The 15,234-nt window shown below is 44.0% G+C and overlaps 2 protein-coding genes across 3 annotated transcripts in view; one reads left to right on the top strand and one right to left on the bottom strand.

Annotated features, from left to right (window-relative positions):
• Positions 1–15,234, bottom strand: part of LOC137071174 (Fc receptor-like protein 5) — a 250,913-nt gene that overhangs the window by 141,366 nt on the left and 94,313 nt on the right. The window lies entirely within an intron of this gene.
• LOC137079509 (uncharacterized) lies at positions 2,883–10,434 on the top strand. 2 transcript variants are annotated; one of them, XR_010905528.1, is made up of 2 exons: positions 2,883–9,891; positions 10,236–10,434. XR_010905528.1 is itself a non-coding variant. In XM_067447463.1 (2 exons), the coding sequence occupies exon 2, from the start codon at positions 3,608–3,610 to the stop codon at positions 9,704–9,706; it is 6,099 nt and encodes a 2,032-aa protein (XP_067303564.1). In that variant the 5' UTR covers positions 2,899–3,020; positions 3,365–3,607; the 3' UTR covers positions 9,707–10,434. The 2 variants fall into 2 exon arrangements, 1 of the variants encoding a protein (XP_067303564.1); XM_067447463.1 differs by having other exon boundaries at positions 2,899–3,020; positions 3,365–10,434.

Consider the following 15,234-nt stretch of genomic DNA (forward strand, 5'->3'; position numbering starts at 1 on the left):
ACCAGCGTCATTAAGAATAATAATCATAATAATAATGATAATAAGAAGAAGAATCTTACAAATCGTCATGTAATTATTAATGTGAATGAATCTTACTCCACATCACATCATCATCACTATTGTACCCCAATACATACAATTTTCGTGATACGAAATTAAATGCTAATTTTTTCAAAACGTGCTGTAAAATAATGCAGTGATGGTAATTTATCATCCAAACAGCCATTTAAACTGCTGGAGTGCGCTTCTCAACCTCCACACTATTAACAGTACTCGTTATTTGTGTCCATGTTTTGTTTTTGTAGGTGCCTTTATTCCCACTCTTTAAACTTTCAATTTCGGGTTTTTTTCCACTTCTCTGGTGATGGTCTCGATGGGCGCGTCTCAATCATCTCAATAGTTCAGTAGTCAGGGCACTGATCAGGGAGTCAGCCCATTAACTTATGCCCTAATCAGTGCCCTGACTAGTGGACTAGTGAGATGATTGAGCGCGCCCGATCTCCACGTCGGAGAAGTTTCGCTTCTTTGCCGTCTTCTGTTTGTCCATGGTGTAAAATGAGGGCGTGGGGGAGGCGGAGACTTGAATATATAGGGGCGTGTTATTCTAATGACGATCGTTTTCAGCAGCCGCATTTATCAAGGGCAGGTATTGCGTACACCTGGATTGCAGAGGTGCGCACAGTTTCATAAATCAGGCGGTGAGAGGAGTGTAAGCATAATCATACGCCAACATATACGCCCGTTTCTACGCAAGATTGATAAATGAGGGCCATTCAGACTGAGAATATCCGTAGCGTTATAGAGCTGTATCCCCCATTCCAATTGGAAAGAAAGTTCGCTCGCTGGGTTGCTCACACTTTAAACAATCTTCTTAGAAACCGTTTTTTTATTTTTTATTCCTGAGCTTTAAATACGTTTAGAATCAACCATTATTTAATTGAATTTATATTGATAAACTACTAAGATTAATTATTTTAGTAATAGGTTTAATTAATATTGAACTAGACTCTTTAAGCATAATACATACTATAGCCTACTTATCTTTTGCTCTAGATGGTTTAAGAGATCTAATGGTCCACATAACTTTTGATCATGATCTTGAGTTAATATCCAGTTAAAAATTAAAATTATATTCATAACTATAAAATAATGCATTTCCCTGCCGATACAGTGCTAGAGCGCGTTATACTCGTAGCTGAAGTCAACAGCGGCTGGCTGAACTGAGCGGCATGAGTGGCTTTGTGACGTCAACTTCCCTCTTCGATTGATTGGCTACAGGATAAGCTGTCAATCTAAAACTAGTGGACCAATGGTGATGCTAAGACCCGCCCCTGATTTACATGAAACTCAAACTGCAACATTTGGAAACGAAAGCGCAATGTGGAAACAAAAGCAAAGGAGAAAAGAGCACAGACAAACAAAAAATGAAAATAAGAGCAGAAAACATGATTTTGTGTGCGATTCAGATAATTTTGAATTCATGATTCAGTTTTGAGCAATATAATTTTAAACTTGTTTAAATGTTTGACTCGCGCTTATTATTTCTAATGACTGCATTGTTTGTGATTCTGCATTGATTTTTCAGTTTTAATGTGCGTTTTATTTCGTAAAATTTTGATTCGTGCTTATTATTTTTTTAAGCTTGACTGCAATTCAATTGGCGGGAAATTGAGCCCCCCCCCCATCTCATTAAGAAGACATGAAGATACAGATCCTGCAAGACATGGCTTTTTAAAATCAGATGCTTCACAGTTCAGTCTATCTAACATGAAGCAGAAATGTATACAGTTTATTTTTTCATTTGCAGTTTATTAATTGTTCATCATTTGAGCAGATCCTGATGTCAGTGATGATCACTCACCCGTCACAGTCAGAGTCACTTCATTACTCCAGTGAGAGCAGCCTGGTCCTGGTCCTGATCCTCTACAGCCGAAACACCTGCACATCTGTGTGTGATCTGCAGTGATCTTGAACTCTTTCTCATTAGAGCGGTGATCTTTACCATCACACTGCCATCCGTATCTCCATCCTTCCCCCTGTACGTCACATGTGAGAATGACAGTCTCTCCTCTGAATATCTGTGATGGTTCAGGCTCTACAGTCAGAACAGGTGTAGGTGTCTCTGTAATTGAAGAAACAGAGGTTATGATATTGCATCCAAAAAGGCAGATCTAAAAGAATTGTACAATTGAAGATAAGGTAATGGACACTTTTTGGGCAGAAATACCGTTTAGCAAGATCCGTCATTTCAGTGATGATCACTCACCCGTCACAGTCAGAGTCACTTCATCACTCGGGCCAGAGCAGACTGATCCTGATCCTGATCCTGATCCTCTACAGCCGTAACACCTGCACATCTGTGTGTGATCTGCAGTGATCTTGAACTCTTTCTCATTAGAGCGGTGATCTTTACCATCACACTGCCATCTGTATGTCCATCCTTCCCCCTGTACGTCACATGTGAGAGTGACAGTCTCTCCTCTGAGTATATGTGATGGTTCAGGCTTTACAGTCAGAACAGCTTTAGGTTTCTCGACAGCTGCACAAACAGAAGTTATGATACAACATCCAAATAAACCAAGATAAGTGAGAATAGTGAAAATGGCAGTGTGTGTATTTCTTGTCTGTGTCTAATAATAGTGCAATACAATTAAACTATCAATAAATCACTAACTGCTCTGGAAACCTCATACAAGATGAGAACAATAAACTCACTTTATTCACAACCTTCTCCTTCTCTGCAATTAAAAGCCCATCTTATCATGTCATCATACCCCTGAGCATAATTTATTTTAATTGACCAGTGCCCATATCTACATCTTCTATTGCTGCGTCCCAAATTGGATATATAGATATTATTCGAAAATAGACAGTGTGAGAAAGACCGTCCCGGAACAGAAAATCTGTAGCGCGTTCTGACGGACTGATATCAGAGTTGCCACTTCCTGTAGACTGATCTGACGACAGCTCCACCTGTGTGCTCCTGACATTGTTCAATGTTGTGCGTTCATGCAACTAATGTGAGTAATCATGTGAAAGAATGTTTAGTATACACTTTGTAGCTGTTATTATGAAGGTCAGATGTTTAGTGAATTATTGTGATTATGCAAATGACGATCGCGGGCGTGATCGCGGATTGACGCTAATCCGATTAGCCGCGTTAGGATGATCATGCAGTTTGTTATATGCTGCATCATGCCGTATATTGATGTTTATATTGCTATATAATGTATAACAACAGCTAACATTCGAGTATTCATTGTGATGACTGTTTACCCATTTATTATTACTTTGTGAGGTATTTTGTAGTGAATATGTAAAGACATATTGTATTCATATTGTTTACTTTATTATTTGTTTACAGACCACAACATTACATTCCATTATGTTTCTACCATCCTCACATTGTAAATGGATGTCACTGACTGCCTGACAAATGTTATTAAAGAGAAGTTTGAAGAGGATATCATTCTCCCGTGCCTGATTCTCTTACCGGAATCACTGTCCATAATTGTCCGTCAGCAGAACTGAAAATTAATTAAGGTTGCTAAAGGTGCTACCCCGCAACATTTGGTCCTTCGAGCCGGATCTGGCAACGGTAAACATTATGGACACTGCAGCTAGCGATGCATCCGAGACTGTGGATAGACCCAAGAGACAGAGTAAACTGCCTTCCTATCTGGGTGACTATGAGGTTGGCAACCTACCTCCTATGGACCCTCCTCCAATCGCTTCTTCTCGCTGTCACAGCCAACATAAGAGCCAATCGAGGAAAACGTCCCATAGTAAAGCCAGCTCTCGATCTAGATCCAGTTGTCATTCCATCATATCTGGTGTTCATGCTACATCTGCACTCACAAACAGCCAGGCAGCCATAGTGGAGGAGAGATTAAAACAGCGGCAGTATGACAACCTCCTTCAACAGATAGAGGATGACACACTAGCAGAAATAGAGTACCAGAGACTACAAACCCAAGCAAAAGAGGCTCAACATGCTCAAGAAGAGGCTCTCAGAGCAAAAGAAGCCTTATCTAACCAGCTAGAACGACGACGCAAGTTGAAAAGAGCGGAAACTGATTTAGAAGTGGCCAAGCTGGTGAGTTCCTTGCTCAGCCAGGATCCAAGTTTGACAAATACGGAGCCCCAAGCATCGCCAGACACGACTGGACCACCATCGCAGTTCCCTCATGCCAGCTCAGCCCACTCATCCATATTTCAACAGTCGCCTTGCCCCTCACCATCCATGATGCAAGCCACACGGACAGTTCCAGAGGCACAGAGCACATTAAGGGTCCCACACACAGTTCAGTCAACACCCAAGCTACCTCTTCAGTTAGCACTACAAGCCACTATGCCTGCACGAGTATCAGATCTCACATCGCAATTGTCTTCATGTGTAGTCAATCAAGTCCAAGGAAGACCACAAGCCGCATATTCAGGAGAGAGCATGCCACCTGCCACACAGCAGCCCAGCCCTGTCTCAATGCCACTACCTCAACTCAACCCCATGCAACCAGCAGCAACCCAATTTGCACTACCGCACACAGATAGGGTTCTGATATCGCACACTGTGCCCCCTGTTGCACCCATTGCATCGACCTCAAATGCAAATACTCTGTTACCAAGCCAGGTAGCCCCCCGTACTCAGCCTTTTTCAAGCCTTTCCCATCAGAGAGTGACGGTCTCATCTAACACATCCATCGGCCCTCAACCCTGTCTGCTTCCACCTGTTCCCCAAACTGGTTACATGCCTCAACCCGGAACAGAGCTTCTGATGGCAGCAGCCTACGGTATCCCTCGGCCCACATTACCAGTGTTTGAGAGTGGCACAGAAAGTGACTTTGCATTGTTGAAATTGGCTTTAGACAATCTATTAAGCTACCATACCCACATCAGCGAGCAGTACAAATACCAAGTTCTATTGAGTCACCTTAAGTTTGCTAGTGCTCAACAGTTGGCTAAGGCATATATGCACCACCCACAACCATACACCGCTGCTTTGCAAGCGTTGCAGGAGAAATATGGCCAGCCCAGACAGCTTGTACAATCAGAGCTAGGTGCCATCATGAACACTCCACCACTCAGAATGGGTGATACCAATGCTTTCGACTCATTCGCCTTATCTGTCCAATCCTTGGTGGGCATGCTGAGGACGCTGGAGGGACAAAATGGATATGAGCTTATGTGTGGTTCTCACGTGGATCGCCTTCTGGGCAAGATGCCACCCGCTTACAGAGACAGCTTTGTAGAGTACTGTCTAAGTCATAGTATCCTTCAAACTGGCACAGATAGAACCTACACTCTCCCCGACTTAGCGTCTTGGTTACAAACAAAGTCACAAGCGAAGCGCATTTCTAGCCGAGCTGCTGCAGTGTTTCAGTCCGACACAGCGAAGTCATCAGGGAAAAGTAAAGCCACTCCATATCATCGAGAGCGTTCAACACCAGTACTTCTGACCTCCGAGAAATCTGTCAAGCCCTCAGAAATAGCCCAGGTTAAAGCCATTCCCAAGCCTTATTGTCCTCATTGCGACAACAGAGATCATTATCTCAATTCCTGTGATAAATTCAAGAGGTTGACCACCACCCAAATCGTCACATGGATCACAGAAGGTAAACGCTGTTGGAAATGTGGTCGCAATCATTCAGTGGACTCCTGTAACCTGAAGCGGCCATGTAAAGTCTGCAAAGAACTGCACCTTACTGTCCTACATGACTCTGTTAAAGATGCTTCAAGAGCTGTGCTTATGGTGAGTTTGCCATCCACACAAATCTATCTTGACAGACCTAACCGCTCGCAGAAGGTTATGCTTAAAGTTGTCAAAGTTCTCTTGCACAGTGGTGGGCAAACAATGGAAGCACATGCTGTTCTTGATGACGGCTCTGAAAGAACCATCATCCTTCCTTCTGTAATTCAGCAACTTGGGCTATGTGGAGATGCAGAGGTTCTCCCTCTACAGACAATCCAACAGAGTCATACCAAACTTGAGGGGTCCACAGTAACCTTAGAGATTTCTCCCATCACTAAACCGACGGAGAGGTATATCATCCGCAATGCCTTTACAGCCTCTGGTCTATGTCTTGCTGAACACAATTACCCAGTGGCAGCTCTGCAGAAAGCATATCGCCACCTGAAAGGTCTGCCACTACAACCCGTAGACAGAGTTAAACCTTTGCTACTCATAGGGTCTGATATGCCACACCTCCTGACTCCTACTCAGCCAGTACGCAGAGGAACATTGGGTGGTCCTGTTGCCATATGTACAAGGCTTGGTTGGGTACTGCAAGGCCCAATGTGTCCGATTCAGCCCCCTAGAGGTCAACAACAATGCCTGCACATTATGACATCTCCGCCACGTGATGAGCTATATCAGCATGTGGAGCGCTTATGGCAAATTGATACCTTGCCATACAACGAAAAGCTGATCACAAGATCAAAGCAGGACCAACACTGCTACAACCTCTTACAGTCGGCTACGGTCAGAGTGAACGTGGACAGTGTTCAGCGGTATGCTACCCCATTGCTAAGGCGTACTCCTATCACCTTGCTCCGTACAGGCAAAGAGGCTGTGCTCCCCAGTCTCAGAAACATTGAGAGGAAGCTGGCCAAGAACCCTGAGCAAGCTCAGACCTACTGCTCCGAAATCCAAAAGCTTGAATCAGCAGGGTACATTGCGAAAATATCTTCAGAAGAGGCAGACAGGTCAACAGAGTCCTGGTTCATTCCGCACCATATGGTGCATCATAACGGGAAAGATCGAATAGTCTTCAACTGTTCCTTCCAGTACCATGGTCAAAGCTTGAATGAACAACTCCTTCCTGGGCCAACACTGGGGCCATCTTTGCTAGGCGTCATACTGAGGTTCAGACAACATGCCATTGCAGTGAGTGGGGACATCAAGGGCATGTTCCACCAGGTACGTCTGTTAGCCGGTGACAAGTCAGTACTGCGATTCATATGGAGGAACATGGATAGGGAAGCTGACCCAGACATCTACGAGTGGCAGGTACTTCCCTTTGGTACGACCTGCAGCCCGTGTTGCGCCATTTATGCCCTTCAGTTTCATGCCCAGGAACACAAAGACACCATGGCTGGCTTAGTTGACATTGTGGAGAACTCGTTTTATGTCGACAACTGCCTTCACAGTACTACAGACCAGGGTGAGGCCAAAGCCATAATAGATGGACTGCGTCAGTCTTTGCTAAAGGGAGGCTTCGAGATCAGACAATGGGCATGCAATATCCCATCAGTTCTCAGGCACCTTCCATCAGAAGCCAGGTCAGCTAGTAGCGAGTGCTGGTTGTCTCAGAGTAGCACAGACATGCAAGAACCTACCCTTGGCCTACAATGGAATTGCCTTGACGACACCCTTGGGTATAAGAACCGCTTAGCAGAGCCTGTTCAGCCCACTATGAGAAACCTTTATAAGACATTGGCAAGCCAATACGACCCACTGGGATTTATCATCCCATTCACCACCAGGGCTAAGACTCTTATCCAGGATCTCTGGAAACAAAACCTCAGCTGGGATGACCCTATCGAACCCCTATATCTGCGTGAGAAATGGTCAATGTGGGTTGCAGAGCTTTCCAGTATCACCGAACTACAATTCCCTCGGCATTATGCGTTTGGCGGCGATGACACTCCTTCCACGGTTAGGGAGTTACATGTCTTTTGTGACGCTTCAGAGAGGGTATATGGGTCCGTGGCCTACCTTCGCAGCACAGATGAGAGTGAGAAGGTCCATATTGCCTTTGTCCTGGCTCGATCCAGAGTGGCTCCCCGTAAATGTCTATCTATGCCCCGCTTAGAGTTGTGCGCTGCACTTTCTGGAGCTCAGATGGCCAAAGTGATACAGACTGAACTTACCATTCCCATTCATCAAGTCACATATTGGACAGATTCCACTACTGTGTTGCATTGGTTGATATCGGAGTCATGCAGATACAAGGTCTTTGTGGGGTCTAGAGTAGCCGAGATTCAGACTTTAACAGATGTTACCAGGTGGAGGTATGTTGACTCTGCTCGAAATCCAGCCGACCATATCACCCGAGGTCTCACATTGGCAACGTTAGCAGGACCACACCAGTGGAGATCTGGGCCATCCTTCCTAACTGAATCACAAGATATGTGGCCGCTGACACCCAACACAGATATTGAACCTGACCTGTGTGAGATGAAAAGAGCATCCTTCATGGGAGCAATTACTGTCATTCGCCATTCAGTACCTTCAGACCTCAGTCAATTCAGAACTTGGAAGGAGCTAGTTCAAGTTACTGTCGAGTCCGCCGAAGGGGCGGCCAACACTGACACACCTTGTGAAGCCTCAAAGTACATACAGGCAGAGAAGCTCCTCTTAGCACAGGCACAGCTTGATTCATTCCCGGACGAATTCAGAGCCTTGAAGGCTGGACAGTCCATTCCACCAGACAGCCGCCTGAGTTCTCTTGCCCCAGAGTACGATAAGGACACTGAGCTTATCCGGGTAGGTGGGCGACTTCGCCGTGCTGAAACCCTAGATTCAGAGATCATTCACCCAATTGTCTTAGATCCCCAACATCATATCACAAAGCTACTCATCCAAGATGTGGATCAACAGCTCCATCATCCTGGTGCAGAGCGAGTTCTGGCTGAGCTACGCCGTAGATACTGGGTGCTTAGAGGCCGCGAAGCTGTACGCAAACACCAACATTCATGTCAGGACTGCCAGTTTTGGCGTGCTAAGCCACAGACCCCACAGATGGCGGATCTTCCTCCCTGTCGGCTACGTCTCTTCAAGCCACCATTCTACTCCACCGGCACAGACTGCTTCGGTCCATTTCATGTAAAAATAGGACGTCGTCAGGAAAAGAGATGGGGGATCTTATACAAGTGCTTAACAACCAGATGTTTACATCTCGATCTCCTTGAACACCTGGACACAGATGCCTTTCTCCTTTCTTTGCGACGTTTCATAGCCCGACGAGGAAAGCCTTTTGAGATACTCTGTGACAATGGCACTAACTTTACTGGAGGTGATCACGAGTTGAAGGACACCTTTAGTCGAATGGCTCCTGAACTTCAGGTACAGCTGGCCAAACAGCAGATCCAGTTTCGCTTTAACCCACCTAGCGCACCGCACTTCGGTGGAACATGGGAACGAGAAGTGAAATCCATTAAGACAGCCTTGCGAGTCATTCTTCGGGAACAATCTGTGCCTGAACCTGTCATGCAAACATTGCTAGTGGAGGTTGAAGGCATACTCAATTCCAAGCCACTTGGCTATGTCTCATCGGACATTGCAGACCTGGATCCTGTGACTCCCAACCTGTTACTCATGGGACGTCATGATGCTTCATTGCCGCAAGTCCTTTATGACTCCAACGAACTCTTGGGGAAACGCAGGTGGCGACATAGCCAGGTATTGGCCGATCAGTTCTGGAGTGCTTTCATCCGCTGCTACTTACCAGAACTACAAGGTAGACCGAAATGGAGAACGGATGGCAAAGAGATAGCAGTGGGACAAGTGGTACTGCTAATCGATCATCAACTCCCACGAGCTTTGTGGCCTGTGGGTACTGTAACAGAGACCTATGCAGGAGCTGATGGGAGAATTCGGACAGCCAAAGTCCAAGTAAGAGACAAGATGTACACACGCCCTGTCGTGAAACTAATACAACTTCCCCAAATGACAGATGATACAGATTCTTCGAACGGCCTTTCTTAAGGAATACAATTATCCTGACTGATAATTGGGGGCGGCTGTGTGAGAAAGACCGTCCCGGAACAGAAAATCTGTAGCGCGTTCTGACGGACTGATATCAGAGTTGCCACTTCCTGTAGACTGATCTGACGACAGCTCCACCTGTGTGCTCCTGACATTGTTCAATGTTGTGCGTTCATGCAACTAATGTGAGTAATCATGTGAAAGAATGTTTAGTATACACTTTGTAGCTGTTATTATGAAGGTCAGATGTTTAGTGAATTATTGTGATTATGCAAATGACGATCGCGGGCGTGATCGCGGATTGACGCTAATCCGATTAGCCGCGTTAGGATGATCATGCAGTTTGTTATATGCTGCATCATGCCGTATATTGATGTTTATATTGCTATATAATGTATAACAACAGCTAACATTCGAGTATTCATTGTGATGACTGTTTACCCATTTATTATTACTTTGTGAGGTATTTTGTAGTGAATATGTAAAGACATATTGTATTCATATTGTTTACTTTATTATTTGTTTACAGACCACAACATTACATTCCATTATGTTTCTACCATCCTCACATTGTAAATGGATGTCACTGACTGCCTGACAAATGTTATTAAAGAGAAGTTTGAAGAGGATATCATTCTCCCGTGCCTGATTCTCTTACCGGAATCACTGTCCATAATTGTCCGTCAGCAGAACTGAAAATTAATTAAGGTTGCTAAAGGTGCTACCCCGCAACAGACAGATCAACGCGCACTCTAACGGCTGACAGGCTATTGCCCACAATCTATTGCGAGTTGGACGAGGATTTAATTGGAAATACAGAGGCTACGTGGATAAATAATGTTAAAAAACTATAAAAATGCTTGAGTGATCAATTCTTAATATTTAAACTGACAAAAATTTATTTATTCAGTGTTATCTACATTATATTTCACCTGCAGCAGCATTGTGAACTTTTGTAATGATATGTTTGGCTATTAACTTGGGCAGGGTGAAATGGAGAAAAAATCTCTATATTTTTTGGTTGAATGCGGTGCGTGCTTGACGCAAATTGAGCGTTTGACGTGCGAAACACACAAGTTGAAAAAATCGAGATAGCGGGCTGAAGTCACGTATGTTATATAGCCTACACAGTGCCGTTTCTAGGCATAGGCAAACTAGGCGGTCGCCTAGGGCGCCAACAGCTGGGGGGCGCCAATGAGCCCCCGCCCCAACAAGATTTTTTAGTTATTTCATATATATTTTATTATTAATATTTCGTACTTTTGCTATTTCAAGGCATTATGATTAGTTGCGATCATTGGAATGAAGTCGCCATGGTGATAGTGGCGCTGCTGTAATGGAATGAGATCATGTAGAGGGCGGCAGGGAACGTCGCCATCCGTAGCGTTGTAACGCTTGTGTCCGAAAAATGCGGATAGCTCACTTAATGTAACTGGAGTGGATGCAAACATGGAGGCGATTAACATCAAACAGATCGCACTTTATTCCCGCTGAACTCTCATCACAAACTCCCTTTCCGTCCACAGCATTACTTAATAAAACAAAATGACTGACTGTTAGCAACAGAAAACAGAAAATAATCCCCACACATGGGAGCTCAAGACTCGCGCACATACACAAAATGCAGACTTCGTTTGCAGGGAGCGCGCGCAACTCTTAAAGGGGCCACACTTCTATTCATTACAGCGTGCTTTAGTTTCATCATCCAGAAAAGGTCAAAGCCATCAGGGGCTCAGTATCGTAAAAAGAAAAAATAAGAAATATTAAAAACGAAAGCGAAATATACAGGTATGTTAGTTACTTATTGGTTACTTGTTCTCTACTAAGCTGGTCGCTCTATCATAACGTTGAGCAAAACATTACACTGAATATTAGTACTGGACGGACCACACGCCATGCTCATTTCAGGTGCAGAACATTATAGCAGTTCATTTGAATAATTTTTTTTTACATCAGAGATAGCTGTTTAGTGTAAATTGATCAAGTAGGCTAATACTGTCATAACCATGGGTCTTTCTAGGCCCGTTTTTATGAATTTATGCATCAGCCCCCCCTAAAAAAATATGTGATTAACCTTTAAAACATATGAAACTGGCGCGAGGCTTCGGCTACGGCTTCGTCCCATCTTTTAGTCTTTGTGTCACTGTGTTCCAAGAGGGTAATCTAGCGCTCCACCCCTAGGGGCTGCCATTGCTAACCGAGCCATCACCTGCTGTTAGCATCCCATTGACTCCCATTCATTTTTGCGTCTTTGACAGTGAATAACTTTACATCTGAGACGTTTAAAGACTCCATTTGTCCATTGTTTATTTCTAAAGAAACGCGACAATGAATAAAAGGCTCCATTACCTTGTATCTTACACTATCGCCCCGCAGAAGCTGTTTTTGTAAAAATAGGCTAACGATTGCGTCATAACCAACGCGACTCTGTCGCACAGTTGAGAAATTACCGTATAGACCTGAGGAGACGCTCGGGAGCAATCTTTGACTGTCTATGAGACAGTCGGGGGGACGTGGAGACATAAAGTCTGATAAAGTCAAGGGAGAAGAATGGGGAGAAGCCCATAGTGAGCCAAAAGCAACGGGAGAAAATATTTAAACAACGTGATTCAGCTTTCACTTTCCACAACTACTAGAAGACTCACAGCTGTCAGACAGGAGGCTCACGTCACATCTACGTCGTCAAGCTCAGTCTGAGCCTGCGCAGTTCGCTCAGCCATCAGGAAGTGAGTGCTCCTTTACTGACTTCACTCTACGTCGTAAAGCTCAGTCTGAGCCTGCGCACTTCGCTCAGCCATCAGGAAGTGAGTGCCCCTAGGTTGACTTCATTTTTTCGCTGTTGACGTCAATGGGATCGCTCTGTCCATTTCTTTTGGAATTTGCAACATATGAAAGGGTGCCAGAAAGGCTAGAAACGGCCCTGAGCCTACATAGACTGTAAAAAAAATGATACATTGCATTCTTTATATATCACATATCTTTAAAGGGATCCCCTGGTGTTGAGACTTGTATGGCTTAATATAACATAAATGATGTCTCTTACTGAATTATGTAGTAGAAAACCCATGAAAGATCTACGTTATTTTAAAAAATTGATTTTATATTTGGACCATGGGCGGCGCCATTTTGTTTGCGTTCTAGGTTGATGACGTAGAATGGTTGAACTCCTCAATCAGCTGGCGTTACCCGTAGCTATTTTTACCACAACGCAACTCAAAAATTGTTTCAGAGTTAAACAAAACCAATGAATTGCTTTGTAATTGTACTTAAAACACACTCAAACATACATGTGCACACAAACTCACCTACACAAGTCACAAACAGATCGGCGGGCGCGCACACACACACCTGACAGACTGCGCTGTCTCAATCGAGATGTTGGGCTGCTCAGTCTCCACGACAGGGGCTGAATCTGAAATCGACCCCCTATACCTTGAAATAGGGCATTATTTGAAGGGACGGCCATTTGTAGTGTTGTCCGACACCATAGGGACATGTTCAAGTGCAGTCATTCAGTCTCACGTTCACCGCAATAACGAGTGTACAGCCGATTTACACACAACAGCTGTCCGACTTCACGCACTCGATCGTCTTCATTAACTCCTTCAAGTTGTATTAGTGAACAAAAGTAGCGAAAGTAATTTGTGTCTTAAAAGTGAAAGTTTAAAGATTGAGGTTAATTCACTGAGCTTGTGCTCAAACTTTAATGCACAAACCAATCCCATGCATCATCACCAAAACATCCTGCCTCTCTTCCTCACGTTAACTTATCCCATCGTCCTACCTAGATATTTCCCTCTGCTGGATACATTAGGCATTACAGTTAATCTACTGCATATCAACAGTCTAGATATCAACACAGGAAATGTGATTGAGGGTTATGTATGCGCGCACGCAGTGCGTTTGTGTTCGCGCCAATCTGTTGGGGTGTGTGTGTGTGTTCGCGCCGATCTGTTGGGGTGTGTGTGAGTCTGTGTGAGCGAGAGAGTTTGTGTCCACATGTATGTTTGGGTGCGTGCAGTCGGACAGCTGTTGTAAATCGGCTGTACACTGCGGTGCAACGTGAGACTGAATGACTGCACTCGAACATGTCCCTATGATGTCGGACAACACTACAAATGGCCGTCCCTTCAAATAATGCCCTATTTCAGGGTATAGGGGGTCGATTTTGGATTCAGCCCCTGTCGTGGAGACTGAGCAGCCCAACATCTCGATTGAGACAGCGCAGTCTGCCAGGTGTGTGTGCCCGGCCGCCGATCTGTTTGTGACTTGTGTAGGTGAGTTTGTGTGCACATGTATGTTTGAGTGTGTTTTAAGTACAATTACAAAGCAATTCATTGGTTTTGTTTAACTCTGAAACAATTTTCGAGTTGCGTTGTGGTAAAAATAGCTACGGGTAACGCCAGCTGATTGAGGAGTTCAACCATTCTACGTCATCAACCTAGAACGCAAACAAAATGGCGCCGCCCATGGTCCAAATATAAAATCGATTTTTTAAATAACGTAGATCTTTCATGGGTTTTCTACCACATAATTCAGTAAGAGACATCATTTATGTTATATTAAGCCATACAAGTCTCAACACCAGGGGATCCCTTTAAAACGCATGAGCCATAACGTGGTGACAGCGCATTATTTGAGTTATGCGGTGATGTCACGTGTTTTGATGTCTTGTTTGACGTCCCACGTCTTTAAAATGCATGCGAAAACTTGACATAATAGGTTAATAAATAAATGAGTTAACATATCCTTGATTTTGACTGCCATTTTAGGTAAAACAATATAATTATAAGGAATTATGGAGTAGGTGCCTTGATGAATTTCTTGCTCAAAGTCTGTCTATGGCTCCATGAACTTATAGTTTATTTTTTATTCCAAAAGTACTAAATGTGTTGGAAAATTTAACATGTAACATTTTAATTATATTACCGAAATGACTAATTTCAAATGATTCATTTTGCTGAACGAGATTCAAAGATCCGGATCAGTAAAATGATCTGAGCATCTCACTTCTTCACCTGTGTCTTCATCTGGATATTCTGCACTGTTTTTGAAGATGTGTAATAGCGCCCCCTTTGGTATAACAGTGGAAACATGGATAGCTGGTTTCAGGTTTGTCAAACTCAATAATCACTACAGCCTTTGGTCTCTATAACATCACTTAAAACATCCAGATATAGTTTAAACATTAATCATACGAGACATTAGTTTCATACACAGCTCATCTGCATCAGTAAGGACCCAATAGATGACAGGAACACTCTTGGCACGCTGCTATAAATGCTTTCTGTCCGTGTGTTATATGTGTGAAGATTTGACGAAAATATAAATATAGAAATCACCTTGAGTGTGTCCAGGGCGGATGTTTGAAATCAGCACTAAAAAGCAAAGGGAGACAAAACACACACACACACACACACACACACACACACACACACACACACACACACACACACACACACACACACACACACACACACACACACACACACACACACACAAAATATTAGCAAGATAAATTAAAGGGG

Source organism: Pseudorasbora parva, chromosome 1, assembly GCF_024679245.1.
Source record: "Pseudorasbora parva isolate DD20220531a chromosome 1, ASM2467924v1, whole genome shotgun sequence".
Classification (NCBI taxonomy): Eukaryota; Metazoa; Chordata; class Actinopteri; order Cypriniformes; family Gobionidae; genus Pseudorasbora; species Pseudorasbora parva.